The 26,421-nt window shown below is 39.9% G+C and overlaps 1 protein-coding gene and 1 long non-coding RNA gene across 9 annotated transcripts in view; one reads left to right on the forward strand and one right to left on the reverse strand.

Annotated features, from left to right (window-relative positions):
- Positions 1 to 26,421, forward strand: part of foxp2 (forkhead box P2) — a 231,119-nt gene that overhangs the window by 146,786 nt on the left and 57,912 nt on the right. For 2 of the 8 annotated variants that reach the window (XM_067427242.1, XM_067427241.1), the window contains one exon: positions 26,148 to 26,325. The exons of 1 other annotated variant lie outside the window; for it this stretch is intronic. In XM_067427242.1, the coding sequence (XP_067283343.1) occupies positions 26,158 to 26,325 (168 nt within the window). In that variant the 5' untranslated portion in view covers positions 26,148 to 26,157. Of the gene's footprint in view, positions 1 to 17,412; positions 17,538 to 18,393; positions 18,580 to 22,381; positions 22,453 to 26,147; positions 26,326 to 26,421 lie in introns of those variants that run through there. 5 more of the 8 variants (XM_067427244.1, XM_067427243.1, XM_067427245.1 and 2 more) reach the window with 5 other exon arrangements.
- LOC137048908 (uncharacterized) lies at positions 15,286 to 17,828 on the reverse strand. Its single transcript, XR_010899525.1, has 3 exons — positions 17,696 to 17,828; positions 16,505 to 16,726; positions 15,286 to 15,801 (listed from the first exon to the last, which is right to left on the reverse strand). It is a non-coding gene; the product is annotated as an uncharacterized lncRNA (long non-coding RNA).

Genomic DNA, 26,421 nt, shown 5'->3' on the forward strand with positions numbered 1-26,421 from the left:
CTAGTTGGTCTGATTATTTTATTTTTATGTACATATTAAAGGGAATATCAATATTTGAGTAGGATCTAGTTTAGCATGTTTAATAGATGCTTTGACAAGTAGTTTGAGAAAAGTTGATATGCCCTCCGGTGTGACGTGCACCATTTAAACTATTTTAAACCGCATTTACTAATTATTTTTTATCATTATGTATGCAGCTTTTGAGCTCATATTAATTAAGAGACTACTTTAAATATTTGTGCATTAAAAAATGATTTATCCACAGTACACTCACCCTCATGTATTCAAATTAAAATCTTAATTTTGTTGGGGGAAAAAACATGTATTGCCATAAAAATGATGATTTGTGTTTTTATTTTAAAGCGAGATATGACTTATTTTTGTATTCCCAGCATTCTTCCCATCTCACATTTTTACAACAGGAATTTCGTGGTTATTCATCCGTTTAAATTAATTAAATTAGATTCCTCTGATGCTGCCAGGCGTTCAGATGATAATTGCATCAACACGGCGAAACATAATAGCACTCTGAGTGTTTCCAGCGCAGTTCATTTCAATCTAAATCCAGAGCTCCTCTGGCAAGACCGTCAGAAGACCCCCTCATCTTCATCTGGAACATCTCCTCCAACTTAACAATTTATCAGGGGCCAACTTGTAAAACTGCGGTCGGAGACGTTTTGTTAATGAACCGTTTACAGAATCGTCGTAGCCAAATGGATGGGCTGATATTTGACATGCTCCAGCTGTGAATTCCCTCTGAGGAGAGGGCCGCTGCAGATTTCTAGACAAAAGATCGCTTGGTGGAATGGACGCTTCGACTCTGCCATACAGTCGCGCCTTCGTAAATAAAGGTGGGAGTGTAATTGAGTGATGTGCGCCGGGGGAACGGTGAGAGATTGAAGGCTGTGTACTGGTAAATAGATAATCACACAAAAGTAAATGGGGTTTTCAAACCTCAATCTACTCCGCCAGCGTGAGCTCGTTTGCATGTTAATCACCGCAGCGATTTCCCTCATCACGAGGAAGTCCGCGCTCTTTCATAACCAGCTTTTAATTGCATTTAAAATGTCACAGAGGTGAAACACATGTAATTTAGCCATAACTGTGTCCAAATTAATGGCCTCTACTCAGGCGTTCCATTCAATGGACTCAAATGAGTCTGTCACTTTTGTGTTTTGATCTTTTTTTCCCACCCACTTAGATTTTTATTTATTTGAAATGCATTAGACAGTTTGTGAATATATCTCAGCGACGCGGCACGTGTCTGTTCGGAGTGTGCGTTCATTTACGGAAAGCGCCATTATTTCCAGGTTATTCCTCCTGAATGCATTTGCCAACATTGGCTGGACGTTAACGAGGGAAGACGGATACGATTAGACGAGGGTGAAAAAGTCAACAGACTAGATTTTAAAGAAGCCCCAAAAAGTTTATTTTCCTTCATCACCAGGTGTTCTTGAACACATAAATTAGTGAGGTGATGTTTCCATAACAGAGCGGAGGGCACTCCAGAGAGCCAAACCTGCAAAACAGACCTATTTAATTTTTCATTGAGGAGGACCATCAGGAGCAATAAGCCAATATTCTCCTTCCCTTTTTCCAGATGCTTTCTCTAGCCTTGCATCTTTCCAAACCCTAGCCTTTACATTTTTCCAGAAAAAAGGCGGTTCTGCCGAGACCTACATGAAAGAAGAGAACTGTTGAAATGTTAATTTTACCATCTGCTGTCGAGGCCTGCTACCTTTGTGCGAGTGAGCCTGTGTGTGTGTGTGTGTGTGTGTCTGTGTGTGTCTTTTGCTCTCCCTCCGTCTTATATTCCCAGTGGTTCTGTTCTGTTTTATGAATGTGCTGGTATTTTGGTTGTTTGAAGTTTTTGGGATCTGGGAGTTTGAAAGTCAGACTTAGAAAAACAGAATGCCACAAGACGCACTGAGTGACAAACCGATTCTCCTGCCCTCGTGGTCCTGATAGCTCTCGTCCCCTCTGCGTCTTTAAGCGGTTAGTGGCTCGCCCGCCCCGGTTTGTGTTAGCCTCCGTATCCCAGGCACTTCATGTACCAAAAGCATTTTTTTGCTGATAGAGGTGTGGTGTAGTCCCCTATGAAATGATCATATATTTTTTATTTATTCATATTTGCAGTCTCTTCCAGGCAAATGGAGCAGAAATATGGATGACTCATGCAGCACTACAGTTTTTTTGCCCAATCAAAGGCTCTCTACAATGTGTGTGTGTATATATACCATAGTATTTTTTCATTTTATTTGTCTTATCTTATCATTTTAGTGTAGATTGAGTAAAGCAGTTTGTTGTTAAGATGACAAAAAGTTTTTAAAAAGTTACATTTTTGGCTGTTCTGCCTCAGTGGTCTGACAGGGCTCGTCAGTGTCAAAATGATGGAGATGGCCTTACTGTCATGGTCACTGCAACGAGAGGTGCAAGTTGATGAAAATATTAGACAACTGCTTTACAATAGAAATGTTCAGCAACAGACACTAATAGGCTATCTAGTGGTGCAAACTACTCAACTTTTCGTAACATTTTGCAGTTTTGAATTTAAAATATGCTATCATGATTCATATAATTCAGAAATGAATGTGACGAGATAAGAAGCGTTTGCGTTGTAAATGTGTGCACATTTTAAAATAAAATATTATTACATTTATTTTTTTAATAAGGGCACAAGTAAAACTCAGAATTAATTATTATTTAATTATTATTAGTGAAACTTGTTTTCTGACAGAGAGAGAGAGAGAGAGAGAGAGAGAGAGAGAGAGAGAGAGAGAGAGAGAGAGAGAGAGAGAGAGAGAGAGAGAGAGAGAGAGAGAGAGAGTATTGTTTTCATGGTGTCTTTAACTCACTTACTGTAACTATGCAGTGTTGGTCCACCCCTTTTTGACAAAAAACAAACAAGAAAGAGCCAACTGAAACTCAAATCCCCTCAAAATGATTTTCCTTCTCATCACGGGACAAAGCTGACACTTTTTAAACAACATTTTATCAGGTTCGCCACTGGGGTCCCTGCCAAATGGACAGATTCCATTGTGAGATTTGATAGTTAGCAATTAAGCTGAGACATCCTGAAATGCGACTGTGTGCAGAGTTGCAGAGCGTTTGCCTTGGCCGGGATCAGATTGTTTAGTCTACTTTCATTGTGAAGCAGCGCTGTTTCTGAGCAGCAGTTGACGGTTGTTTGCAAAGCGCGGGGGGAAAATGTGAGAGGCCACCGTTCCCTGCCATTTATTTATTTTTCCCTGTCCTTGGGACTGGAATCTGATTTTCAGATTTTTTTTTTCTGTTGCTCTATTCTTTGGGAATTATTCTTTTTTTCTGTATATGTGGCTGCTGAAATGTAGACTTTTCATGACCTCACTGCGCAGGCTGTGTTTCATTAATGACCAGCTCTGTGGTTTGGGTAGAGGAATAGTTTTCATATGACACCGTCTTGCATTAGTGCAGAGCAGCAGCTGCAGAGAAGCAGAACGCAGCCAGTTCTGTGGCTTTGAAAGGTGTGAAAAGTTCAAGTCCCCATTGCGAGAGCCTTGCATTTATAATTTGCATTTATAAATTTATCTTTGTGTGTGTGTGCGTGTGTGTGTGTGTATGCATGAGTTAAATCGGAACTGCAGGACTTGTAAAAAAAAAAAAAGTTACCTGCTAATGAAACATTTGTCTTTGATTTCCTAGTCAGGCGATCAGCCAGTCAGCTCCTTCTGGATTGCAAGCATAATGCATCGACGCTGCATTAAGTAATTCAAATACATTTGAGAAGTTCAGGTTCTCTCTGGCACATAAATCAGTGGCGACCATCCACCCCGATGCATTTATTTGTCAGGAGGAAATCATTCAAATCCGACTTTAATTGACTGTGCGGCGTTCAGTAAAAGCTCTTCTTGTACGTCTGCCCATTGGACTACTGTAGCCACCGGTTCGCTACTTCCTCACAGGGGAACGTTCGCATCATGCTTGTTTTTGTGTGACATTTATTACCGCTGCAGTTTGCTCGCATGGAGGGATGGGTTGTTAGTCTAGGGAGTGTAGTCCGAGCAGTAGGGGTCGAAACTTGTGAGCCTGAACAATGGTAGGATTAGCTAACAGTCCAGCTATGCACAGTATTTGAAGTCATGTCTGAGTTTGTTTGGGGAGGTGGATGTGCATTTAGATGACCCGACAGCAGCTGTTGGGCACTTTTAAACTTTTAGAAAGTCCTTCCTTTTATTCACTCCCTTCTTTTCGTCCAGTAAAAGGTAGAAAGTCTCTTATGTGTCAAACTCCTAATGAGGGAAAAAATTCGGAAGGATGCTGTAGGCTTTGGTTCGATGTGTGAATTCAAATAGGTCATGGTTGTAGCATTCACAGTTTCCTCTGTTTTAAGTTTGATTATTCAGTTACAGTATGTTGTCAGAATGTGTTGGCCATGTCTGCAATGCGTGGATGAAAACACTCATTAAGAGTAGCACGCAATTAATCAATTAATTCATAAATGAATGCTCACTATCTGCAGAGAAATGAATTAAAGCACAGCACAATGGCATCAACATGTGTAAACATTGTAATTGAATGTGAAGATGCAATTTGATTTAAATTTGATTCAGGTTATGACCTTTATCAAAACTTCTACAATGATATTCTACAATGAAAAAATAGAACAGGCAAAAAAAAAAAAAAAAAAAAAAAAGAAGGTAAAAATTGAATAATTTTGAAAAATGATGTTTCGTTATTATTTACATCTGGATCTGCATTCGCATGGGTTAAAATAAAAGATTGAGACAATAAAAAACACTTTGTGCATAAAAACCACACCTTCTTTGGTAAAAAAAACTAACAAAAAAAAACAAACCTACAACAAAAAACAAACAAATTGAACCTGATTTTCAAAAGTCAATGAATTTGTGACACATAATGACCGTATTCCGGTATGACACCACCCAGATCCATCAGGCTCAAACTGTGAGCGAATGGTTGTACGGGAGCGTACAATGGTTGTACGGGAGCGGGAACTCAAACCTCTGAGTCCAGACCTTAAATTCATTGAAAGTATTTGGGTTGTGCTGGAGGAGACTTTGCAGAGTTGTAGACTCTTGCATTGTCAATGCAATCTTTTACAATTTGAATCTTGACATTATCATCCTGGAATACGGCCATGATGTGTCTTCCTACGTGGTTGTTTAAGAAATGAAAAGCTACACACTCCATCAATTAGGGTCAGAAGAATTGTTGGCAAACATATGACAAGCTAGAAAAATAATAATCACTGCAATAATGATCCACTCATAGACTCTTTAGCCTTGCCTTTTTTTGACCGGATAGCGTGTATCATATACACCGAAGTGAATAACGCTGATTATCTTTTCATCATGGCACCTTTTAGTGGGTGTCCTCAAAGTTGTTGAAAAATGGGCAAGCGTAAGAATTTAACCGAGTTAAACAAGGGCCAAATTGTGATGCTAGATGACTGGGTCAGAGCATCTCCAAAACTGCAGCTCTTGTGGGCCGTTCCCGGTCTGCAGTGGTCAGTCTCTATCAAAAGTGCTCCAAGGAAGAAGCAGTGGTGAACCGACGATAGGGTCATGGACGGCCAAGGCTCATTGATGCACGTGGGGAGAGAAGGCTGACCCGTGTGGTCCAATCAAACAGAAGAGCTACTCTCAAATTGCTCAAGAAGTTAATGCTGGTTCTGATAGAAAGGTGTCTGAATACACAGTGCATCTCAGTGTGTTGTGTATGGGGCTGCATAGCCAAAGTCCAGTCAGGGTGCCCATGCTGACCCCTGTCCACTGAAAGCACCAACAGTGGGCATGTGAGCATCAGAACTGGAACACGTTGCAATGGAAGAAGGTGGCCTGGTCCGATGAATCACATTTTCTTTTACATCACATGAATGGACAGGTGTGTGCGCTTGGGGCACATGGCACCAGGATGCACTTTGAGATGAAGGCAAACCAGCGGAGGCAGTGTGACGCTTTGGGCAATGTTCTGCTGGGAAACCTCGGGCCCTGCTATCCATGTGGATGTTACTTTGACCAGTACCACCTACCTAAGCGTTGTTGCAGACCATGGACACCATGGAAACGGTATAATATTAGGGAGGTGGTCAAAATGTTATGCCTGATCGGTGTATATGTCTGTATACCTGTTCTGTACATGTGTGACTTTTGTGACTCATTCTCCAGGAACATTTTATTTGGTTTATCTGAAAACACTTATTGTGGCTTGAAAAGCCCCTTTTCCTGAGCTTCTGTGCAAATTGTCTGCTTTTTACAGTACAGAGCAATTTGTACTTTGAATAGAAGTTGGCGGTTAATAAGTTTGTTGCGCGTTTTTTGATTGGCCCGTATTTCGAAATCAAATGGGGACTGCTACGCATTTTATAGCAAATGCATCCATTTTGAACTCTTATTATGTTTCATTTATTTTTTTCCTTCCTTTTGCATAAACAATTATAATTTTTGTTCCATTCCAGGAATTAATGGAAAGCATTTGCATCGTGGGGAAATTTGTACATGCAGTGCTGTTTTCAATGTCATCACAGGCTACTTTTTGTGGCTAAAATGACAGAAGAGGGCTGCTTTTAAGTACCGCACAAGCAAACTGATAAGTGAATCATTTCACTCTCTAAACCCTTTTTATTGGGACTTTAATAACCACTGTATTATAAATTATAATGTATTCCTCCGTTTGCTAATGCCCTTCAACGTAGCCGCCTAAAGCATGGTCTGAAGTTACTGTGGCTACCTTTTCAAAGGCAAATCAATTACATGTTTTTGGTAATGCACCGTAATTCCGCCGTCAATGGACTGTCGGATGAATTGAAGCGATTCAGGGAGAAGTGGTTGTTCCTGTGATGTTTTTTTGTTTGCGCTCTGCACTATTGACTGTGTCCAATCAAGAGCAAGTATTCATCCTCCATTCCCGACATAATGGAAACAGGTCGTCAGAGGCACCTGATTACGACCTCCAGTTATGTTCGGCTAATGGAATATGGAGTTCACGCTCGCCGTATGTTGTTAAAGCAATTCTGGCCAAAAGTTTTCCTCAAACTCGACGTTAAAAGAGTTTGCCATTTCTACCAAATTGCAGAGAGCAAGACTTAAGAAGGATATCGGTAGGGAGATCTTCAGGAAGTAAAAATTGCCACTTGCATACTGTCTTTGACCGACCGCGCCAAAGCTTAACCACTCCACGGGAACATGTGCCGTTTAGGAAGATATAAAGGAGTGATTTTATTACCCGGTACATCTCTCCTCAGAAGCGATTTCATTTCTCTTTTCAGCCGCCACAGGAGTCTTTATTTGATCTCATATTCCTGAATTTAACTGCCTCAAACTGGCCGGCCTCAGTTTATTTTCATTTGGAAAACACATTTTCTGTTCAAGAGGACACGGGGGTAGTTGGGATTGAGGTGGGGGCTGTCAGGGTCTGTGTCGAATGTAAATGTCTTCTTTTAGTCACTTTTCACTATAGATTATTGGAGTCCAAACTTTTCATTTTCTCCCACCTGGAGCAGATCCGACGTGTATCTGCCGTGCCTACAAACGGGACCATTGAGTCTTAGTCTTTCACTTCGAGTCTTTGTAGGGTTTTTGAACTATTCAAGGAGCCTGTCTGCTTGTTCGCAGGTTTGTAATGTTCAATATTTGGGTATTTCTTCAACTGTGCACGCTCTCAATATAGGTATTCGCTTTTCTGAAGCAATAGATGTCATTCCCACCTTTACTTGGATTTTTGTGGTGGTTACCGGCTTTTTTAAACTTTTTTTTATTTATTTTAAACCCACCTGCTATTCACCAAATGCACACAATTACATTGTAAACCCTAGTTTAAAGTAAATCAGTTGCCTCATATTTAAGTTGGCAAACTGCATTATTAAGGTAGTAGAACTTAAAATTGTGATTTTGTACTGCACAAATATGTTATTTGCTAAATAAAATGTTGACTAAGCCAATTTATACGATTTGATTGCATACACATCAAATTGAGTCAAATATTTTACATTTAGCTTCTAGCTAGCAATATTATACTTAATATTGGACAGAAACTATCACTATACATTTGCATGTACACATCATGCCATAAACGTATGCTAAATTCAGAAACCCATACTATATTCACTATATCTTTATATGGCAGGAATAGTAAGAGAAGTATGCAAATTCAGCAATAATCTTACATTTTTGCAATCCATCCAACCCAACCAATTCATCATTATTTAGATTAACCTAGAGCTGGGCGATATGGCCAAAAACTCATATCTCGGTATTTGTTGGGTAAATGGTCGTTGGTTAAATGGCCTTATTTTCTATGTTTTTCTATTTGGATAAAGAAAAAAATCTTTTATTTCACATCCTGCCCAACGATGTCCTAAAAAGCAATGTTGGTATTGAAGGCTATAAACAAATACAGTGAATGTAATTGAGGCTATGCAATATATTATGTGCAAAAAGGGGGTTAATCATCTAAAAACTAAATTAATGTTTTTGTTTTTAAATTCACTAAATTAAAAATGAAAATAAAAACAAAAGCATATTATTAACCTATATTTGATTACCCTATTATAATGGTCACTTTCATAAAAATATACTATATAATATATAATGTACTTTAGCGGAGAATCACTTGCAGAAGGCTTGTCCTTTCTGGACAGCAAAAAGAGACACTTTCTAAAGTGTACAGATGTCTGTTATGCACTGAGCAAAGCACCACATCTCAGGCCCAATAAACAGCACAGGTTACTCTCAGAGCATCTGACAGGACAAGCTACTTTAATCTATACATGTTAACTAAACTCTATCTTACCGGTTATTTTGAAGCCCTTAATATAAAGCATGTGTCATGTTTAGGACAAGTTGTATCATGCACTTTCCCTGCATCAGCTCACTCTGCTTACTCCGCTATTTTTCAGATGTGTCCGTATCAATCTGCTGTATATAGATACACACAGTATTACCTCATTCCATATCATTTCTGAAAAATATATCGATATATATTTCAAACTGGATATACCGCCCAGCCCTAGATAAACCTATTATTCTTGTGCAAAAGTAAATAACAGTCATGTTTTCTCATTATGCAGTCTGATGCAAAGCATCCTGTGAAAACTAGAACTATGCTGAACTTATAATCTATGATCAAAAAAGGTATTGAGTTCATTTAACTTTATTCTAATAATTACATTTAACTTTCAGTAATATTTGAGTAAAATAAACTCTTTTTAAATGGTTAATTGCTTACCGTGTACGTTTTGACAATTGCAGATTGATTTGAAAATGTTTTTCTTAAATGCAAAAATATTAATTGTGATAGAAATTATGCTACAGGACTAGAACTTTTTTTTTTTTTTTTTTTTTTTTTTTTTAAATACTTTTTTATTAAAAGTTTGGGTTCAGGGCATGAATAAAACAATAAAATCTGGCCTTTGCGTTTGACAGTTTTAATGTGAAATTCATAAAACAAAAATAAATCTGTTTTGATTAAGTTCAAACTTTCAGCCATAAAACTTTCTAGTTGGAGAAACACCCACTTATCTCAGAATTGTGGTTGGGAATTGTTGTTCTACTTGCGTTCTCAGGCTGTCCGATGCACCCAAACAACTTTTCCCCTCTTCAGATTTTGTCATGTGTTGACACAGATGTTCAGGCGTGTGATCCAGCATGAGATGTTTTAAATATCGGTGGTGGGCTGAGACTGTCTAGTCCAAACAGGGCTGCCACCTCTCTAGAGTCTGATCATCTGGGACCGGTTGCCTTTATCAGGACTTCATTGTCTCTCTCTGATTCTCCCAAAGGTAACACCTCTGATGACAGCACTATGAAAACATTCAGCAGTTTTCAGAGACCAGAAACCCCCCCTCAGCCGAACCTGCCCCTCTTTCGCTCATATATTTTTTTTTATTTGGCTAGCCTCCATACAGCGAATTACCTCCAGATGTAATTCCTATCCCCGCCCCCCTACTGAATTAGTGGCTAGTAAAAATTAGGTTTAAATTAGCTGCGGCATGGAGAACGGTTAAGTTAGAAATTTCCTTATAATGAGTTTATTATTCTTTGGTGGGATTCCATTTTCCTGAATTAATTCTCTCTCTCTTTTTTTGTGAGTAATTTACTGTCTGATTGAATAGAGTCAAACCTCTGGATTGGATGTAGCTCATGCTACTTTTTGGGTTCTTGTGTAATGTGAGAATAGCTAAGATATGTCCAACTTTCCTGCTGCTTTTTATCACTATGTTTTCTCTATTTTCTGATTTCAGGAAAGAAATTCTGTCATTATTTACTTACCCTCAAGTTATCCTAAACCTGTATGAATTACTTTCTTCTGCTGAACACAAAGGAAGCTATTGGAATATGGGTAACTAAACAGTTTCTGTTCCCATTGACTTCCATAGTATGGAGAACAAAACATACTCTGAAAGTCACTGGGGCCCATGAACTGTCTGGAGACTGACATTCAGTGGAGGAAAGAGCTGAGGGTGAGTAAATGATGACAGAATAAAATGTTAAGGGTAAACCGTCCTTTTAAGTAGTGTTAACAAACTTAACAGACTGACAAATTTAACAGACTGTGGCCGCTTATATTCTCAAGCATCTCTATTAATATTGATCCTACTTAAGGTTAGTGATTTGAGCAAACTCGTAACCCTACGTACTAAACATCCATCTTATTGAGCAGAACTACGCAAAGGGTTACATTTAGTAAATGCACCTGCGATTGGGTTTTTTTTTGGGGGGGGGGGTGCCTTTTAATTTGTGCTGTAAGCAACACCTAGCAATGACATAGCAACACCTTGGCAACAACATAAATGGAAAATGAAGGCTAGGCGTGATGCTTGACTTTGTGTTTTTGTAGTAAATTCTTAGCTTTCTGGATTTATTTTAATTTAAAGAATAAAGAATTACGCAGACAGAGAAACGTTCTTTAGCATTGTTATACAAATAGACGGGGCATTTATTTATGTGGGGTTTTTAAACGTTTCCGTTTTGGGCATTTTGACGAGCGTTGTTGTGTTAAATGTAAGACCATTTATTGTTTTATAAATGTTTTTTCCTCCTGTCTTTTATCTTTTGAGTTGTTTAAGAGTCTAAAAACAAAGATAAAACAGCGTTTTAGAGGAATTGTTTGTTTGTTTTTGTCTTATTGACAACCATGTTACATTTATTACAAAACTGTTTTATTTATTTTACTTTACAATAAATCAATGTTTTTAACCCCTTCTTTTATCTTTTGAGTTGATTTTTTAAAATTCAAAAATATAGTTGTTTTAGATGATGTCATAATGATAAACGTGAAATGCATTTCCAACAAAAGACCCAGGTTTTTTTTTTGTTCATTTTTTTTCTTTTTTCGTCTTTGATCTTTTGAGTTGTTCAAGAGTCGAAAAAACGAAATGTATCATTGTTTTTAGATTTATTTATTTTTTTGTCATGTTGACAAACGTGTGCCGAGTGGTCATAGCTGAGGACTTGTCATGTTGCCCTTTCATCTTATTACAAGTTTGGCAGCTCCGAGCGCATCAAATACCCATTACCTGCGTATTTCCAACAATGCCGCGCTAATACAAATTACAGCCTTTACAGTATGATAATATCTCTTGAGCGAGAGAGGAAGTCGGCTGCCATTCAGTTTGCTTTCATCTGCCGCCAATCTGCCGCATAACAGGTAAACTGCTGTGAGCTGCACTTGCTTGTATGAATTTACCCACACAGTCAAGTCTTTGATTTCATCAACTCATCTAATTCAAATGCGCTTTTGAAGGAGCCCACATTTTAAGGGTAGACACAGAAGAGCCAATTTAACCTGGAGTGTCTGTCTCGTTCTGCGGGGCTTTCTGTTTGAAGTGGCCGGTCAGCTTGAACTGTCTGACTTCTGTCATTTCGATCTCTTTTATTTCTCCACTGAAATGTATACTTCAATCCTCCCTACAGATGCTAGAGTGGAGCAGGTATCATTAAAGGAAGAAAACGAGAAAGAGAGAGCGCGAGAACATCGCAGAGTGTTCTCCGCGGCTGCTGGTGCCGAGCGTTGATGAGTGCGCGCTGGTTTGTTTTCAATAGGAACCGAAGGCGAGGCCCGTTTCCTGGGGCCGCTCGCTGCGCCTGTTGATATTGAGTCGAGCAAACACTCTCTCTGGGATGTCCTGTCGGGCGTCCGGCCAGGGTCGCAAATGAAAGTCACATGTGAGGAATCCTGCACGGGGATCCTCTTGAGCTGAAGCCGGCCCCCGTCTCGCTCCTGGCCCCTGAGCTTAATTAGCTTTTTAATGGAGGTGCCACCAAACGTAGCTTATTTACCGGCGCTGATAGCGGCTTATTTTGATGTGTGTTACGTCTCTGAGCTCTTTGAGGCTCGGGGTTGTTATTTTCAGAGTAATGCTGTGGATTAAACGCGCATCTTATCTTGTGCTCTTGTGATTGTTGAGCTTTGTCGCGTCCCCCTCCCTTGCCTACTGAAGTATATATGCAAATACATTTGGACACTATCATTATAGGCTACTTAATAGGACTTCATTAAGGTTCCGCCATGCAAGGCAAAAAGAGGTTGCCATGGATACCGTGGCGCTTAAGTACAGTATATTATAATGTTTAGCTGCCTGTTATATAATCATTGTGCTCTAATGGTCCATTTCAGGTTGTATCGATCGGCGATGAAGAGCATCATTAAGATGAAGAGAGGCTGGTCTTACGAGATTGCCATTCATATTTTTTTTTCTTTACGTTTTTTAAATCAAAAAGAGAAACGGGGTTTGGCTAGATTAAGTCACAGTAATCGGACTATCACCACCTGATCACTAAAGATGCAGCAACTAAAACTAAAAGACCGAATAATAAGGGTTGATCAATTTCTGTTTTTAGATGACAGGAGGGTCAGTGGGATATAGATGTATAGAACACATTTAAAGTAATATGTCATAATTTAAGGATAAATTTGATGTAGTTAAATATAAATAATATGCTGTAATTAAATGAATGATGCAGGCTATATATTTCTTTACTAGTATTTCATTACTATTAATTACATCTTATCTTTATATGTATATAAACATTAAATGAATGTATATCGTACACCGATACACATTGTATATCGATACATACCATACGTACAGTACAGGCCAAAAGTTTGGACACATTACTATTTGTAATGTTTTTTAAAGAAGTTCATCATGCCTGCATTTATTTGATCAAAAATACAGAAAAAATATATTATTACAATTTAAAATAATTGGTTTTCAATTTATTATACTTTAAATGATCATTTATTTCTGTGATGCAAAGCTGAATTTTCAGGATCATTCCTACAGTCTTCAGTGTCACGTGATCCTTCAGAAATCATTCTAATATGATGATTCATTTTCAAAGTTGGAAACAGTTCTGCTGCTTAATATTTTTTTCATAACCTGTGTTACTGTTTTAGGATGCTTTGATGAATACAAAGTAAATATAAAAAAAAGAAACAAATGTTTTAAAAATAGAAATCTTTTGTGACAACAATATACACTACTGGTCAGTAATTTGGGTCAATACTGGTCAAAAATAAAATGTAAAAATTGATAATAAAGGAGATTTATATTATTTGAAAATGTGTTTTTATTTTGAATAAATGCAGTTCTTTTAAACCTTTTATTCATCAAATATATTAGGCAGCAGAACTGTTTCCAACACTCATCATAAATCAGAATATTAGAATGATTTCTGAAGGATCATGTGATAGACTGGAGGTCACGTGACACTGAAGACTGGAGCAACAATCCTGAAAATTCAGCTTTGCATCACAGAAAAGTATCATTTAAACACTTTTTAAATCATTTTTTAAATCATTTAAAGCATCATTTAAAGTATAATAAATTGAAAACTAATTATTTTAAATTATAATAAAATATCACAATATAATTTTTTTCTGTATTTTTGACCAAATAAATGCAGGCTTGATGAGCAGAAGAAACTTCTTTCAAAAACAATACAAATAGTAATGGCCTGTACTTTTGGCCTGTACTATATATATATATATGAGATTAAATTGGTCATGCTGTTTGTAGATTTTGACACAAGGGGAACTAAAACTTCTGTTAGTTGACCAAGCAGGGAGTTATTGATTTGTACAGCCGCGGTCTTTAATTGGGTAAATAGCTCCATTCGTAACTCTTAATGAAATCTGAAGGTGTTTGATTTACATTGACTGTCATTAGGTTCTTATTGTTTAAATCCCATACATGTATATGTTCAGGATACATGCAGACCCACAGCTGAGAGTTTATTAGGGCTGTTTACAAGTGTCGAGTGCGTTCCACAGGCTCAGTCATCAGCTGAATGTATCGGAGGCGGAGATGAGTTCAAGTGGATAACTCTCCAGCCAGAGAACAGCTTTAATGCTGCCGGCGTTTCTGTGAGGCCTGAAACACACATCAGGCTCTCAGTGAGTGCACACTAGCTCAGCTTAATCTGCTGTTAGCTCAGTCTTTAGTGGTGGTCAACCGGTAGGAGTCTTTCATGGGCTGATGCTGATATCTACAGAGCAGGGTGGCTGATATAATACCCATATACTGTGCACTCTTAAAAAAAGGGTTCTATGTACAACCATAGGGTTCTTCACTCAACTCCAAAGAACCTTTTATGCTAAAAAGACTCTAGAATGACAAGAAAGAACCCTTTTTGTCACAAAGGTTATTATTCCTTCGTATATTACAGTATACAATTTCAATCATGCTGATTTTTGTAGGAGAAAAACTGAAATGGCACTCTTTGTGTGATACTGATTAACTACATAAAATGAGAAAAATATATATACATTTTCTAACCCCCATATCTTGAATTTTGTGATCATTCACATGCATTCATAAATGCATTTGAATACACTGAATAATGCAGTGAAATGTTTGTCAATAATATGAAATATTATTATTGATAAAACAAATGATAATGAATGAACCCCTAAAAGGTTCCCCTAAAATATATATATATATATTATATATATATATACTCATGCTAAATGATATATTTTATTCTGCACTATTTCTAGGTTAAATATGTACATTTGTGACAGTGATCATGTGACTGTACAGGCGGTCAGATATGCAGGATTAGTTTGGATCATCTCCAAAAATCCAGACAAACATGATCAAGTATTATCGTGGAGTTCATGCTTGTTAACTCGATTTATATGAAAAAATATATATTTCTAGTGATCTCAGACTTTTGTACCCTACATTTTGTATAGTGCAATGTAATGGCAGCACATTAGTCTTGTATACCTAATTTTCCACAATATTTACAACAACAAAAATATCCAAAAACTGGTCAGCTTAACAATTTATTACAGTTGACAATCCGGTCAGATTTTAAAACTGACACAAGGGGGAGGCAACACCTCTGTAAAGCAACCAAGGGACATAATAGAGATGATAATGCCAGAAAGGTCATTTATTATCTTATCAATTGCTAATTTTTAGCATGCATGATTTTCAGTTGTGCTTTTGGTGTTGTAACTGGTGTGATTTGTGAAATAAAAACACATTGTGAAATGTGATTTTTGTCACTATGAACAAGCCCAGCAGCTTCATGGCTCCAAAAAGGCCTGGTTTCCCCCAGTGTTCTCTTGACACCTTCCGCAGTCTCAGGGCAAGGCATTTTATGTCTGCTTTAATTGAAAATGAATAGTTAGAGGGGTTTCCATGGAAATGATGCCAGCGCTCAGAGACACCAGCTCTGCCACTGCTGCCGCCACACGAGTCCACCCCCCCTCAACCAACACTTTCTTCTGCATGCGCTCGAGAGCCGCTGCTGGAATTGTTTGTCCTCATTGACCTTGCAGTCCAAAGCCCTATGAAATGAGGAGGGAAAAAAAGAGAAAGAGAGTTAAGTGAGAGACAGACAGAATAAAACCCGATAGGAGCGAGAACTGAGAACTGCTAGCAAGCGCTAAAAGCTAAATCAGCCTGTTTGCTTCATGAAGTGAAGGTTGGGGCGATGTTGCCCTTAGCGTTTGGGATGAAATGTAAATATGATACATTAAACGCAATGTCTGCGGCGACGGCAAGACCTGGAGGCCTTCAGTGCCTGCCAGAGCAACCTTTTACACTTCCTCATTGAGCGTTTGCCCTAGTCTGGAGTGGTGGAGGCCTAAAAACTGTTTTGGCTTGAGCTCAGTGGATTCTAATGATATCATACAGTTAAAATATGTTCCAGTTGAGCTGGTAGATAATGTGCTACATGGAGCTTGTTATATCATGCTCAGAATGGGGATTTCAAGTGCGTTGTGTTTCTTTTTTTTTCTTCTTTTTTTTTACTAAATAGATTTGTCATGCCTGGCTTGGGTGGACCGTGCACAACATACAAATGTCTTGCCCATCGTGATGTGTGCAATTTTTAGACCTTCTAGACTTGTATATGAGGTCTTTGAATTTACTAGCAGCTTAAATATAGAATTGTTTAGTCGTCCATTCTCAAACATAAACCACGTGCAAAAAACGTCAACGTCAGTCTTTTGTATTCAAAATCTGCTCGTTCACATCTCCCCCGTTTACCAACAGCTGGTTCCTTGTTCGCGTTCCAGCTACGTCTACGCGAACGCTTCCCAGCGACCCTCACTTTTCAATCTCCATGTGGCGACGGGAAGCCTGCAGCAGATGGACTCGGTTTTGCATCTGCCGCGTGCAGACTGGCCTTTGTACTCCTCTCCTGGGGGAGAGCGCGGCTCTCGTCTCTGTGAGCGGATTCCTGTCTGCGGGAACCGCTAGGAGAAACATCTGTGGCATGCGGGGTGAGAGAACGAAAGAAAGGGTTGACAAACACCAGTAGTTCAGTCGTTTACAACACAAGAGATACGAAAGTGAAGGATTTCATTACAGTCAGTAAATAGTGCAAATATGCACGATTGACATCTGTAAAGGATAATTTGCAAAGCATCTGAAGAAGTCTCCAAGCTTTTTTTTCTTCCTCCTCACTCAAATATTTCCCTCGTAAGGACTTTTTGAGGGTTAGTTTGACCTAATAAGGAAAGCAGCAGGCGTGTTTATTTATTATTTCCACCACACTATCAGTCAACTTGCTAAAGTAGCCTTCCATCCATCTCGAAAGGAAAAAAAGGAAACGCAGGAAAAATAAGTCGTCGTCCCCCCCCCCCCCCCCCCCAACACACACACACACACCTCCCCACTCTGACAATCAAACCGCTGATTTTTGTGTACGATTAGTCCTCGGGTGCCAAAACAATCAGAGGTCTGCTTGATTTGTTTTAATTACAGGCGTGAAAATGCCATGGGTTTCTCGGACGTGATCGGGCAAGAGGCGCTCCTCAATGCTCGTGTAAATACCGCTGTAAATAGTTCTCTAATGATGGCTTTGACAGTGAACGTCAGCTAGTTTTTTCTTTCTTTCGTTCTTCGTACCCCCCACCTCTCTCTCCCCCCCTCCTATTTTTTTCTTGCTCTGATGCTGTTGCCTACCAGTGGCATCCTATTCCTCATATTTGATGCTAGTTAATGCTTCAAGGCTTCTAAGAATATCTTCAAATGCCTCTACCTTCGGGGAGTGGGATTGTGTGTCGTTTCTCAAAAGGTAGGGGTTAATTTTTTATTTTTTCCTGGCTGAGTGTGTTGTGTTTTTTATTTAAGAACAGCTAAGCTTAATAGTTTGTTTGCAGACTTGAGAAGGTCACATGCCGGCTAATCTCATTCAAGCTAGAATGAATTTTAAAAAAAGGCAGGCACACATACCTCACATTTTTAGGGGCTCGGGACGTCCTCCACAGCTGGCAGCGTGTGTTAAATCCCGTCTCGGTTGGAGTCCGAATGCAGGAGAAAAAGAGGAGAAGGAGAGAAAGAAAGCGTGTGTGCGTGTGTCGTGAGCACAGCGCTCAAATGAGAGGTGCGAGAGGCGGCTGGCTGAGAGCGATCCGAGTCCCCGGCTCCGCGCGCAGGCTGTGAGGGAGCGCTCAGACGCTGGTGCGCATGGTCACACACACACACACACACACACACACACTCTCTCTCACACACTCGCTTGTTTCACTCAGCAACTCAGTCAGCAAGACGAAAGACTTCCTTTCTTTTTGAAAAAGAGAGAAAAAGAGGGAGAGGAACACATTTTTGAAGAGCATTTCTAGAGGAAGCACAGAAGCAGGAACATTTGTAACGATTAGTTGCATTTTCGGATAATTTTCAGAGATGTTACGCTAATGGTGCCAGTATTTCCAGTGCATCACAAAAGGCAGAAAAGCTTCGGGTCAGGGCGACACATTTCCATTTTAGGCACTTTTTTCATCACCTCCCTTCGTTCCCGGCCGGTCGCTCGGCTTCCCAAAGCCCCGCGTCTCCTATTGGGCCCTGTCTGCACGCTGTCGTAATTGCTCGGTGACAAGTGGAGATGAAGGAATAATTGTCAGGAGATAGGGGTCGTTTTTTTTAATGGGTGCACTGCCGATTTAAGTATGCATGAGCGACGCGTGAGGGACGGGGCCAAAGAGACGCTTGTTTATGATGCGAGTCTGTATAAACACAGTTGGAGTGATGACACTGATAATCGCACGCTCTTCCCCGTGACGCCCGACTCTCCGCGAAACACCCTCTCCAGCCTGCCGTCCCACACTGCTCACCTACAGGTAATAAAGCCACCTTTTCCTTTATCCATCCATCCATCCATCCGTACATGCTTTCCTACTTTCATCCATCCACCGGGTCTTTTCAGTCTCGCTGTCATTCCTCACGGCTTATGGCATTCTCCGGCTGGGTTTGTGGGCTGCTTTCATCTGTGGGTTAATTGCTGGTGATAATGGCAATGACGATAATGAATGTGGTTTTGTGCGGGTGTGTGCGCACATGCCGTTAAGTGTGTGTGAGAGTGTGCGTGTGTGTGTGTGTGTGTGTTTCTCAGTGTGCTTTGACTTTGCAGAGTAGGTGATTTTATTTGAAGTGAAGTGTTTGTGGAGTTTATAGTGAGCTGATGGGAAATTAAATCATTTGATTGCTTTTTATTGTTTTATTTTCTGTATATCGGTAATTAAATAATTTTGTGAGCAGCTATTGTTATTTTATTATGGCAGGCTAGTAATTGTAAAATAGTAATTAGTTGTACATGTGTATTTTTTTTTCTTTTTTCCTTTTTCCTTTTTTAATTTGAAAGAGTTAAGATTTCATAGTCTCTTAAAACTTCAACGAGCCCGTCTCATTTTGGAGGTGGGGTCAGTAAAATGATTAGCCCTCGAGTACTAATTATCTCTAGCAAAGGCGGGCAGACGATTTGTTTACTTAAATATTCATAAGGTTGAATGACGCTCACCATTGGGCTATTGTGAGCATATTATTAAGTTTTTATATGGCTTTGTGCTGGAATGTGGACGTTGTCTTCTTTATAATTTAATACCCTGATGCATAATAAGCTGCATGATTAGTACATATGGAGAATCAGACGAATAATTTACATTGTTCTCCTGAGTCTCTGAGTGCTTGTTTAGTGTGATAAAATTAAATGCTGCATATTTGGTGTTTTTTATTATGCAACTCCCCTCGCTGAACTTTTTTTCATGCCACCTTTTACACCCTCTCAAAAAATAAATAAAAAGAAAACAATAAACAAAAAAAGAAAATTATGAATTTCAAAAATGATTTAACCAAAACACGTTTACCCGAGATGAGCTCGTGCCAATTAACACCGCTCATTAGCAGAGGCAGTTATTTGTTTTGAAAGTTTAACCAATCACTTTGTTATGCTAATTGTGATGTAATTTAATTTGAGTCCCGTAATGATGATGCCGCTATTATCCCCATAAATGATGCAGTTAAGCATCACAGCCTTATTTGCATGTGCTTGAAGGGGGAAGCTGGATGAGACGACGCCAGCATCACTCTCGTTTTCCTCCCTCTGTTCTCCCTCGTCCCTTCGGGTCCTCCTCGGCCTGTCTGTGCTCATTGATGATCAGCCTTTTTTATCTGATATTTTAATGCGAAATGAGTCGACTGGTTACTCACACCGCACAGATGTAAATTAAATAATTGAAACACCAGACTATTAAAAAATGCAAATGGATTTCTTCAGTCGAGGCATCATCACACCGTGAAGTCATGAAGAAATGATTGATTTGTATTTTTATTTTTTTTATGTGTGTGTGTATTATACTAGTTTGCAATCTACCTTCTTGAGCACATTTGCACATCAAAGTGCTTCTTTGTTGGTGAGAGGTTAATTTTTAATCCAATGATTTCATGGCCTCTGGTTCGGACATGCAGATGGTAGCTGATTAGTTTGTGTGTGTGTGTGTGTGTGTGTGTGTGTGTGTGTGTGTGTGTGTGTGTGTGTGTGTGTGTGTGTGTGTGTGCGTGTGCGTGTGCGTGTGCTAGTGTTCATGCAGTCGTGTGGTTGAATTTTTAAGAAAAAAAAAAAAAATCAATTTGAAAGTCCTACAAGAGCCGCTTCCCTCTTTAAACGCACTTCTGAGAACCCTTCAGCCCAGACTCTCGCTCTGTGACTAAGTCTCCCTTAAAGACTGCCCATTATCTATTTTGTCGAGGTTTTAGACTCGGGGTAATTTTCCTCGGGAAAGATTATTTTTCTCTCGACCAATCTCGCCTGTTACCGCCCTAATTGGTTACATAAATCTTGTCGGGTATGAATGAGAAATGTTGCGGTGTTGTCAAGTGTAATCTTCACCCTTATTTACCAATTCATTAAGATCTATCGATGCAGGACCGGGCCGAAAGAATGACAACATAAATCAGAGCAGGGGGACATAATGACCCTAATCAGCCTCAAATAAGTGGAAACGTCACCATGAGCTATGTCTCTCGCGGCTTCGTGTCTGTGTGGCGGCACCAGGGCCGTCCCGGTCGTTAACGCGGCCGCGTGTCTCAGGCAGGGGCGAGCGCGCTTGCCCCCTCCACCCCAAGGCTTTTAATCTCGCCCCACACGCAGCCGGTGTCACAAAGGATAATTGCGGCACGAAATGAAATGAAATATGCGTTTTGAAGCAGGTAAATAGTGTAAGAAGATGGATAAATAGTGAGAAAGAGAGCGAGGGAGAGACTGTCTCCTCCTGCCAAAGATGATTGGAGCAGACAATGGGGCCTCCTCCTTTTATAGGTCAATTACTGGTGATTAGGTGGGTTGAGTTAATTAAAGAAATTACCCAAAATGCAAGCACAGGGACTGCTTGATGAGATTCCAGCGTCACTGTCTAGTCACCCACTTTTGGAGCTGCTTTCGTTCGAGAGGGAGGTGCTTGCTGGGTAAAATCTGAATCAAATGGAAAGACTTGAAACACTCACTCACTCCCCCCCCCGGAAGTGCTGGAAAATCTGAAGCCAAACTCCGGCTTTGTAGGTCACAACGTGTTTAGCATTTATGAATTGTGTATGTTTTTTATTTCTCAAGGATTTGGTTTTGTTTCAGAGCTTCTCCAGGATTTATCGCAGTGTTCTTTTGTCCCCTCAGTCTCTGTGCTTCTCTCTCTCTCTCTCTCTCTCTCTCTCTCTCTCTCTCTCTCTCTCTCTCTCTCTCTCTCTCTCTCTCTCTCTCTCTCTCTCTTTTCTTCTTCTTTTAATGTAAATAGCCCAGAATTAAGTTCTGAACATTCAGCGCTGAATGAATCGAATCACAGATGGTCTATTTATCGTGAGTGAAACGATGAATTGAATTTTTTTCTTGAATGTGTTCTCATTTTGCCGGTGATAACAACACTTGATTCAGTTACTTTGCATACTATTAATCCTGAAAAGCGTTGTATTCATCCTCCCTTTTCATTTCTGAACTGGTGGTATAAATATGATTTCCCTCGTGCTCTTTTTACTGTGTAATCTCGTCCATTGTGAATCACTTTGAAATCCCTCTATCTGAGAAGAGGGGGCCTGTAATATTACATTCAGGTTTAGAGGAGAGTCATTAACGTTGTACGGTGACCCCTAAGAGCCAAAAAGGACTGCTAGCATGACTGCATTTTTTAGCTGTTCAGTGGCATTTTTAATGATCATATTCTCCATTCCACATGATGCACGGGATGAAATTCCAACTTTGCATCATCGTTTTCGAAATCTGGCATTTTGATTTATTAAGCATTCCCGACTGTTAAATATTGGAGAATAGTGGAGCGCTGTGCTGCTTTATTTTGTATGCATTGTAACTTATGGCAATGATGAATTAATTTCAGTGGAGCACAGAATTTGTGATTATTTTAAATGGTATCCATATCTTAACTGAATCAGAGCGGGTGAAGCTAGCAGACTGTGAAATGTAATTTTTAGTATTTTTTCTTTTCCCTTATTTTTTCACCCTTCCTTGCAATGTTAGGATTCCGGGCACCTGAGCAATGCGCTGATAATGACTAGTCTTCTTGGATCACAGAGTCTGCCTTTCCGATGCCTCCCTGAAATAATCATCAAGCTCTTTTTCAGGTCTGTTCTGTGTGTCCTATCAGGGGAGAGGGCCGCCGGTTTCCACGGGAGGGGAAAAATGAAGTGCGTCTCGGCGAAAGTGGATGATTTCTGTGAGTGTGTGTGTGTGTGTTAATGTCACAGTTGCAGCCTCCAGTGCCCCTTTTCAGCGACTTGTATAAAACATCCCGCGGTTTCCGAGCGCCTTTAGATGACGGAGAACTTGAAATTGTGATATCCGAGCTCTGATAAGAAGGATTTGATAATGAGGCAACATTTGTGGTTGTAAAATCAGATCAGCTCAAACGAGCATGAGTAACTTTACTCCTTCATGATGTGCAGTGTGTGTGTGTGTGTGTATATGAGAAACATCTGGGCTATATTTGTGGCTTTCCCTCCCCACACCTTTCTTTGCTAACCTACCCACCCAAAATCACAGGCGTAGCCCTTGAATGCGTTGTCAGGATCCTGTCTGGGATTTTTCACCTGATGGAAAGGACAGATTTGCACAGCCCACGATTCAAGAGCAAACATTTGCACAGCCAGAAAGGAATCGCACGCCCGGTACTGTTACAGCGTTTAAAGCACGGGGAAAAAAACACACAGAGAAAAGAAACAGATCCAAATAACACCTTTTATTCCAGAAACAGAGCGATTTGGTTTTTATCAACCCTCCTGAATACACACCGCCGTAGATTTTCCTTTAGATTATGATCATTATCAAGATGATAATGGTAATAACGGCCCACAAGCTCTGTGTTTGTCACAGCGACTCACTGACTCGCTGTGTTTTAGGACCAGTGTCAAATGGACCGGAGCTTTTCCACACTAGCGAGGGCCGTAAATATTGTTCCAATAGCACGAACCCTCGACCCCAGTGGGTTTTTAGGAAAAACCTGTGTGTTGTAGTGACAGGCAGTCGGTCTCAAGGGTCAGAGACGGAGAAATGAGGGTCACACAATAGACTCAAACAAAGACAGACTTTGGGTGCTGGCTTTCTTCCCTCTCTCTCTCTCTCTCTCTCTCTCTCTCTCTCTCTCTCTCTCTCTCTCTCTCTCTCTCTCTCTCTCTCTCTCTCTCTCTCTTTCTCTCTCTCTCTCTCTCATTCACTCTCACTCTGTCCATCTCTCTCAGGCAGTACAGTACCGTACTAGACTCTCTCCTTCACTCAGTGTCATTCTGACTCGTACCCCCCCCCGAAACCCTTCTCGTGTCCGCTCCATCGCGTGGAAACGATCGCGAGCGAGGATGTGTTTCTAATTGACATTGTAATTGGCAGATTTGGATGCTGCCTTCAGATGGCTAATTAATTTATCTCACCGCTGTCATTAAGGTTAAAGCAGCACCTGATCTCTCTGAATACACTTTGCATACATCTGCATGAGCATTACGTTCAGTTAGACACCTACACGCCAGTTGTGGATCATGTGGTTTTAGGGGATACAGTGTTAATAATGTGTGTTTCTATAATGACAGGATCAGTATTCCGCATCATTAAACCCAAAACCAAATTTGAAGTGAAATTTTTGTTCTTTTTTTTTATTATTACATCAAAATGTCATCTGTTCTTTAGTTATTTAAAAACATGTGTTTAATTCTGGGAATAATCAGTTTGTCTTTTCCTAGAAATCATATTTGAATTTCCAGAGTGCAAACTGGGATTACAGTGATCCGAAATGTAATTTTAATTAGCATTTTTTTTTTATCCCAGGTTGGAGTAGGAACAGCGTCCTAAACTCGTCCCTCACTTTCTCGTATCCTTCATTGTAGCATTAAAAAGCACTCCATTACGTTGTTCATAAAATTCGCGTAAAGGCAATCAAGAGGCCCTTCTCTGAATATTTTAAACATGGGCCATGTAAAATTTATGCCTAATTTGAATACTTATTAGTCGCCTAATCTCTACGGCAGCTTTGTGTTTCTTCAGGAGAGATTCGTCAGCCCTCACACTGTGTGAGTCTCTCTCTCTCTCTCTCTCTCTCTCTCTCTCTCTCTCTCTCTCTCTCTCTCTCTCTCTCTCTCTCTCTCTCTCTCTCTCTCTCTCTCTCTCTCTCTCTCTCCTGGTCTGTTAATCTTCTGCACTTTTGTTTGTTCCCAAGTAGTTTTTTTGACCAGTGCAGTGCACTACTTTTTAAATAAATGCAGGAAAAGCTTCTCGTGCGTCTCATAAAACACCAGCAAGGCCTTTAAAATGTCATTTACTGATCTGAAAAGCAGCCGTGGATTAGAAGACTATGTCTTTGTTGTGTCGTACGTTTGATTAGCGCCGTTCTTCTTCTTCTTCTTTTTTTCTTCTGTGGCTCGGCTGTCGAGTTACTGTACGCTCTCGTTCAAAGATCGCTGCTAATTGTCCGTACGTAGCAGGTGACAAAATTGATGTGTTTAATCTGTGGAAAGAAGGATGGCGGAGCTGTCAGGGAAATAAATGAAAGTGTTACAGGAAAAACGAATCCCCTCTAAACATTACACGAGATTAGGGAAATTTTATTGTGCATGCTTGCCATTAGCGTAATTAATATTGTTTATGTTCGAATGCGCTGAAATATGAGACGGCCCACAATCATTTTCTGAGAGAAACTAAATGTGTAAGGGGAAGAGAGGAGGGGGGTTCGATGAATATGTGAATGACGGAGGAGATCGTGTGTCTGTGTGTGTATTAAGGCTCTTGTGGGTATATTAGCTATGCAGAACACACCTTGAATTGCGTTTGTTGGGTCGGACGATTCTTTTATTTATTGCAGAAATCTCCACAGATCTTGGCAGGGTTCCTGTGAACATACACAACATTTATGCAGGGAAAATGATAAAACATTTATTACCAGAGAAGAGGTAATATGCATAATTTATGCTGTTTTTAGCACAATCATTAGTGATATTCGTGAAAGATTTTTTTTTTTTTTTTTTGCATCCACCACTCCTCCCCTGTTTTGATTTCTAATAGATGGCAGTGAAAATTAATTTAATATCTTTTCATTTATTTGCCGGGGTAGAAGTTGACGTGTGCGATTTTTGTTCTGTTTGAATTTGGTGTTTGAATTTTAATTGTGCTCGGCGGACGCTGCTAAATATACGGAAATAATGAATATTTGAGTATGTGATTAAAATAAAAGGGAGGGAAAAAACTACCCTATAAGTGACATAGGCTTTTTTTCTCTCCTCATTTGACTAGCAGGCACATTTTATTTTGCTTCAGCTAAAAGAAAAGACCATTATATCGTTCATCACAGTACAGAAGCATGTGATTTGTAATTCCCCCTCTTCTCCCCTCACCTCCTGTACCAAATTTTAATTTTGCATGATTAGCTGTGCGTCATTAAGCAACTCCGTTCACTCGAGACGCAACGGGGATATTTTAAGACATTTGAACGAGGGGGAAAAGGCTGTTTCTTACATGTTTAGTTTCCTTTTGAAAAGATACACACAGCACTGAAGTCACTTGAATTAATTTTTTGAACACTGCGTGATGTTTATCAGTGTGTGATGGCCGATCCACAAAAAAAAAAATAATTTAAAAAGAAGCATACAGTAAGTGAAATATAAAAAAATATATGTCTATAAGGCAGGAAGAAACGTGCATCTCTTTGTATTGCTTCATTTACACAGTGAATGCATAATTCCACCCCCTCCCCCCGTTAAATGCTTTAATTTGCAAAGGGAGCAGGGGTTGATAATGGAAAGCTTTTTTTTCTTTCTCGCCCCCCATTTTTCCTTTTTCTTTTTTAACCCCCCCCCCTTTTTTTTTTTTTTAGGAGGCAACTAAAGGGGATTGTAACAAGAGCCTTAACCGGTGCCTCTTAATCACTTCTAGGTATTAAGTCATGATGCAGGAGTCGGCCAATGAGACAATAAGCAACAGTTCAATGAGTCAAAATGGAATGAGCAGCCTAAGCAGCCAATTAGATGCTGGCAGTAGAGATGGAAGATCAAGTGGGGAGACGAGCAGTGAAGTAAGCGCAGTCGAGCTGCTGCATCTGCAACAACAGCAGGTAAGTTGCGTCTCTCCCCCCCCCCCGTCCGTTGTCATCCGCCGCGCTCTGTCTCTCTCCCTCTCCTCCCTCTCTCTCTCTCTCTCTCTCTCTCTC

The sequence above is a fragment of the Pseudorasbora parva genome, chromosome 20 (assembly GCF_024679245.1).
Source record: "Pseudorasbora parva isolate DD20220531a chromosome 20, ASM2467924v1, whole genome shotgun sequence".
Classification (NCBI taxonomy): Eukaryota; Metazoa; Chordata; class Actinopteri; order Cypriniformes; family Gobionidae; genus Pseudorasbora; species Pseudorasbora parva.